General features: G+C 46.4%; 1 protein-coding gene across 1 annotated transcript; it reads right to left on the bottom strand.

Moving 5' to 3' along the window:
• Positions 1-2,859: 2,859 nt before the first annotated feature.
• On the bottom strand, positions 2,860-3,801 carry LOC130474966 (olfactory receptor 1019-like). The gene has a single exon (XM_056846656.1). The coding sequence runs from the start codon at positions 3,799-3,801 to the stop codon at positions 2,860-2,862; it is 942 nt and encodes a 313-aa protein (XP_056702634.1).
• Between the last annotated feature and the right edge of the window lie 2,590 nt (positions 3,802-6,391).

Here is a 6,391-nt window from a genome sequence, read left to right on the forward strand (position 1 = left end):
TTTGAACCTGGAACAAACAAATAAGCAAACTTCAATATCTCCCTTAGAGATTGAGGGCTGTACCCTGAAAAGATTGAATGCTTTAAGGGAGCATTTAGTTACCAAACAGTGCGGTGATTTAGTGGTTAAGGTATTGCTTTAATTCAGTCAAAGAGGTTTTAATCTCCTTGCGGCTGTTTAGAATAATGCCCCCACCACATATGACTATTCGACAAATGTCTCTACTGTGTTGACAAGAAAATAAGGAGATGAGGAAACTTCCCTTGGCTGAGAAGTGCTCCTGTTTTGCGGTGCACATTATTCTGTGGGGGGAGCACCAGGGTAAAGCAGAATGGAAGAGCCAACAGCCCAAATAGCAGGTGGGTTAGTGTGAAGAAATCCAATGCATAGCTGGGTCTTTTTCTTCCCTAAGGTAACCAGGAAGAGCAAAGAGCCAGTCTACAAATTTCTAGAGCAGGAACTCTCACCAGGGCCTATCAAGGTGTGCCAAGAGGCCAGCTTGCCACCTGCACCAGCAGTACACCAGGTAGGAAGAAGGCTGCCCAACTGTCCAAGCGGCTTGTGCTTGAGAAAGCAATATTTCGGGGGGTGCAAATGGAGCAGCTCCATCCAACAGGTGCATGATGCATTCCCTTTCAATGGGGGGCCCCTTTCTGGACTACGGCCCTGAATCTGGCAAGGCAACCTCCTGGCTACAGAAAGCTCAGGCCGCAACAGAGTTGATAATCCTCTGCATGAAGAAGAAGAATAGTTGGTTTTTATATGCCGACTTTCTCTACCACTTAAGGGAGACTCAAACCGGCTTACAAACACCTTCCCTTCCCCTCCCCACAACAGACATCCTGTGAAGAAGGTGGGGCTGAGAGAGCTGTGACTAGCCCAAGGTCACCCAGCTGGCTTCGTGTGTAGGAGTGGGGAAACAAATCCAGTTCACCAGATTAGCCTCCGCTGCTCATGTGGAGGAGTGGGGAATAAAACCTGGTTCTCCAGATCAGACTCCACCGCTCCAAACCACTGCTCTTAACCACTGCACCACACTGGCTCCTTGGTGGGGCTGAGAGAACTCGAAGAGAGCTGTGACTAGCCCAAGGTCACCCAGCTGGCTTCATGTGTAGGAGTGGGGAAACAAATGCAGTTCTCCAGATTAGCCTCTGCTGCTCATGTGGAGGAGTGGGGAAACAAATCTGGTTCTCCAGATCAGACTCCACCGCTCCAAACCACTGCTCTTAACCACTACACTACACTGGCTCAGAAGTGTAATCTTGGGTTGGACTACACTGCCTGTACGGCCCCTTCCAGCTCTATGATTCTATGATTCGATTCTATGATTCGATTCGATTCTATGATTCTCTGTGTATTAGAAGAGCCTTTGCCAGTTTGGGTGGAGGATGGGAAAAAGTCAACGTCACCTTAGTTTCAGAGGGCAGCCATGTTTTTCTCTAGTAGAGTCTGTCACACCTTAGAGACCAACAAGACTTTTGGGGTGTAATCTTTCAAGAGTCAAAGCTTCCTTTGTCAGTTGTAGCTTTGACTCTTGAAAGCTTGTACCCTGAAAATCTTGTTGGTCACAAATCTCACCATTATCACCGTAGACATTTTAAGGAGCATCACTCCATTAATAACTTGTTGAGGGACACTTGTAAAAATACAAGAACTGTAGAAATGATAAATGGTGATTGGTGTTAGTATTATTATTGTGCCTAGTTGTATCCACATATAAACCAGATTCTTCTGAGATCTAGTCTACACATAGGGTACAATAGGGAGGAGAATGGTAGAATGGATTGCCCCCCTTGAAAGAGCAGGCTGGAAGGGTTTTGCAGTTTTGCATGCTTTCTCACGCTAAATATTCCTGTTGGACACAGAATCAGGAGAGTGAGCAAATGGCCAAGGTAGGCCATCTAGATGTGAGTCCAGTAGCACTCTAGAGACCAACAAGATTTGGGGGATATGAGATTTCTAAAGCTTCCTTTATCAGATATCTGATGATGGGAGCTTTGAGTTTTGAACATTCCTACCCCAAAAATCTTGTTGTTATCTAAGGTGCTGCTGGATTCGAATCGAGCTGTTCTGCTGCAGACCAACATGGCTATACCCTCTGAAACCAAGCTAGAACATGTCCTTATTACTAGTTTGCATTTTGCTGGGATTTTTTTTAGAATTTGCGAGAACCATCGAAACTGGAATGTATCCCCTTAGCCAGACCCTTGGAGAGAAGCAGAGGGAAGTGGAGGGATCCATCGGCAGAGGGGAATGGAGGTTTCCCATCCCTTCATCTCTGCACTCTCCTCTTCCCCTTTACAGCCCCATAGAGACAATTAGCTACTTTTAGAGAGAATGAAGTGAAGGGGGAAAGGGGAACGGACGGACCTATAGTCTTCTGTACCAGTTGGCCAAGTTCCCAGATGTTCAGCAGCTAGAGTCTGCCTGACACATTGTCGGGATCCATACATTTAACAGAGTAGATTCTCAAGTCCGAGACAACCTGTTGAAATGCCAATAGCCTCATACTCTGAGTGCAGTTAGATTGGAAGTATCTCCTTGGCCCCCATTAGGGTTGCCAACCTGTAGGTGGAGCCTGGAAATCTCCCAGAATTACAACCGATCTCTAGACTACAGAGATCAGTTCCCCCTGGACAAAATGGCTGCTCTGGAGGGTGAACTCTATACCTCACTAAGGTCCCTGTCCTCCCCAAACCCTGCCCTTCCCAGGTTTCACTCCTAAAATCTCCAGGAATTTCCCAACCTGGAGTTGGCATATGGGAAGATTGGGAAGATGGGAAAGTGGATGTCAGTGTGACGTGGAATCTTGGTCCAGCTTCTGTCTCACTGCTTGTTTGGGGAAGCATAATCCTTACTCTACAATCCCAGAGCTTTCCACAGGGCCCCCTTCACCTCTTTGTTGCGTAAGCTGTAGATGAGGGGGTTGAGCATGGGAGTGATGATGCAATACAGCGTGGAGACCAGGGTATCAATCTCCAAGGAGTAGCCGGCACTGGGGCGGTTGTAGTTCACATTGGCCATCCCAAAGTAGATTACAACCACAACCATGTGGGATGTGCAGGTGGAAAAGGCCTTGCTCCGGCCAGTGTTGGAGCGAATCCGCACGATGGCCGACAGGATGTAGACATACGAGATGACGACAAGTAAGAATGGACTCAAGCCCACAAAGACACTGGCTGTGTGAAGGGCCATCTCGTTGACATAGATGTCACTGCAGGCGATTTTCAAGAGTGGTGGGACATCGCAGAATATGTGGTCGATCTGGTTGGCCCCACAGAAGGACAGATTGGTGGCCAGGGTAGTGTGAATGGCTGAGTCCAAGAAGCCCCAGAACCACGAAAAGATGGCCAGAGGGACACGGACCTGGGTGCTCATGAGATTATTGTAGTGCAGTGGTTGGCAAATGGCGGCATAGCGGTCATAGGCCATGACAGCCAGCAGGGCACACTCTGAGCCTGCGAAAGTCATCAGGAAGAACATCTGGGCCATGCACTGGTTGTAGGAGATGGTTGGCTTCTGGCGGAAAAAGTTTGTCAGGATCTTGGGGACTGTGACGGATGAGTAGCAAATGTCCAAGCAGGAAAGGTGGGTGAGGAAAAAGTACATAGGGCTGTGAAGGCGGGAGTCCAGCTGGATCAGGGTGATGATTGTGGTGTTCCCAATTATGGTAACCAAGTAGATTGTGAGGAAAACCAGGAAGAGGAAGGCATGGCCCCTTGGGATCCCGGAGAAACCAAGGAAGATGAATTCTGACACCTGCGTCTGATTGACACCTGCTGTGAGCTCCAAAGTATCCATCTGTAAGGGGGTTGGACTAGATGACTCTGGTGGTCCCTTCCAACTGTATGATTCTATGAAAGGGTCAGGAAGAACGAGAAGTTCTGTTAACAGAAACTGGAATTTGCACTGCATAAATAGATTAATTATGTATGCTAGGAAAAGTCTTTAATATAAAGACACAATGATTTATTGTACTGATCAGTAAAAACAGTTGAGAATATTGACTCTTAATAATAGCAGCTATCTTATGTGTGCAATCTACTGAAATGCAGTTAATACATTGCTAACACTCGACACCCTTTGGAAGGTGTAATACACTGGATGTAAGGATAATGTGTATGTTATTATTTTCTTTTCTTTAATAAAAATTTATTTAGAAAAGGGAAGAAACAGAAATTAATATGGGCAAAAGCAGAACTCACGGCTTTTGTGTATGTGTAATTCCACGTAGAACTATGTTTCTGGTACGTAATGAAGCATTCCTGTGGGTGCCAGGGCTTCTGCCCACATCTTTCCTGATGTTACCAAGGGTTTTCAGGAAGTGGGCCTGGCCAAGTGGGGCTTCTGCTTGGCCATTGGAGATCTGATTGCCTGCGCAGATCTTTGGAAAAATTCTTCAGCAGCAACTGCCACAACAGCCCATGGATCTGTACTGTACAACTAGGAGTAAGCTGTGTGTATACAAGAAAATTACAGCTGCTGGTCTCCGTACTCTCCCCCTCCTCCTATGTGTATAGAAGATCGACCTGAAGGGATGCCTGCCTGTTTGCTTGGCCGATAGGACAGGATTGTTGTGCCATCATTGGATTTTGTTTGATTTTAATTGGGTTTTATTGTTATAAGTTTTAATATTGTGGGTGCAAATTTGAAATGATGTATCCCACCCTGAGCCGGCTTTGGCTGGCGAGGATGGGCTAGAAATCATAAAACAGACAGATAGATAGATAGATAGATAGATAGATAGATAGATAGATAGATAGATAGATAGATAGATAGATAGATAAAATACTTTAAAACAATATACTCATTTTAAAAGGCATCCCATTAAACAAAGCTTCTGCCTGAGATGTTGAAGGGTTAGACTGAGCTGTGCATGACCTCACTCTCTGACATTGGGTGGCTGGCTCCGCCTCCCATGCCAGCCATTTTATGGCTGGCTCTGCCTCCTGTGGCAGCCATTTTGTAGTTGTGCCCACCGCCCTGTTGCAAAATTCGAAAGCTGCCCCCAAACTCTAAACTGTGAAAACATGTCAGGCTTGGGCATTTAGGCCAGCCCTGAAGTCCAGTCTGGCTCCCTTGGCAACTGTGTCTCTTGGCATTGTTCCCCTGCAACTGATGATTCCTTCCAACTGACACCCCTTTTTCATACTCCCTATCCCTAGCCTATATGAACATAGAATCATAAGAACATAAGAAAAGCCCTGCTGGACCAGACCCAGGCCCATCAAGTCCAGCAGTCTGTTCACACAGCAGCCAACCAGGTGTCTCAAGGAAGCCCGCAAACAAGACGACTGCAGCAGCATTGTCCTGACTGTGTTCCACAGCACCTCATATAATGGGCATGCTCCTGATCCTGGAGAGAACAGGGATGCATCATGACTAGCATCCATTTTAACTAGTAGCCATGAATACCCCTCTCCTCCATGAACATGTCTATTCCCCTCTTAAAGCCTTCCAAGCTGGTAGCCATCACCACACCCTGGGGCAGGGAGTTCCACAACTGAACTATGCGTGGTGTGAGAAAATACTTCCTTTTATCAGTTTTGAATCTCTCACCCTCCAGCTTCAGCAGATGACCCCGTGCTCTAGTACTATGGGAGAGGGAGAAAAGCTTCTCCCTGTCCACTCTCTCCATACCATGCACAATTTTACAGACCTCTATCATGTCTCCTCTCAGCCACCTTCTTTCCAAGCTAAACAGCCCTAGGTGTTTTAACCGCTCCTCATAGGGCAGTTGCTCTAGCCCCCCAGATCATTTTGGTTGCTCTTTTCTGCACCTTCTCAAGCTCTGTAATATACCTTTTTAGGTGTGCTGTGCTGTGAAAAAGACAAATTCCCTGCTGACCATAATTAGACAAGGAGTAGAGAATAAAACTGCTGCTATCATGCTGTACAAATCTATGGTGAGACCACACTTGGAATATTGTGTACAGTTCTGGTCACCGCATCTAAAAAAAGGATATTGCAAAGCTTTAGAAGGTACAGAAAAGAACAACCAAAATGATCAGGGGGCTAGAGCAACTGTCCTATGGGGAGCGGTTAAGATGCTTAGGGCTGTTTAGCTTGGAAAGAAGGCGATTAATATGAGGTCTATAAAACTATGCATGGTGCAGAGAGGATGGACAGGGAGAAGCTTTTCTCCCTCTCTTATAATACCAGAATGTGGGGCCATCTTCTGAAGCTGGAGGGTGAGAGATTCAAAACAGATAAAAGGAAGTATTTCTTCACACAACACACAGTTAAATTGTGGAACTCCCTGCCCCAGGATGTGGTGATGGCTGCCAACTTGGAAGGCTTTAAGAGGGGAGTGGACATGTTCATGCAGGAGAGGGCTATCCATGGCTACTACTCAGAATAAATATCTACTATCTGCAGTATCAGAGGAGCA

This window comes from Euleptes europaea, chromosome 3 (assembly GCF_029931775.1).
Source record: "Euleptes europaea isolate rEulEur1 chromosome 3, rEulEur1.hap1, whole genome shotgun sequence".
NCBI lineage: Eukaryota > Metazoa > Chordata > Lepidosauria > Squamata > Sphaerodactylidae > Euleptes > Euleptes europaea.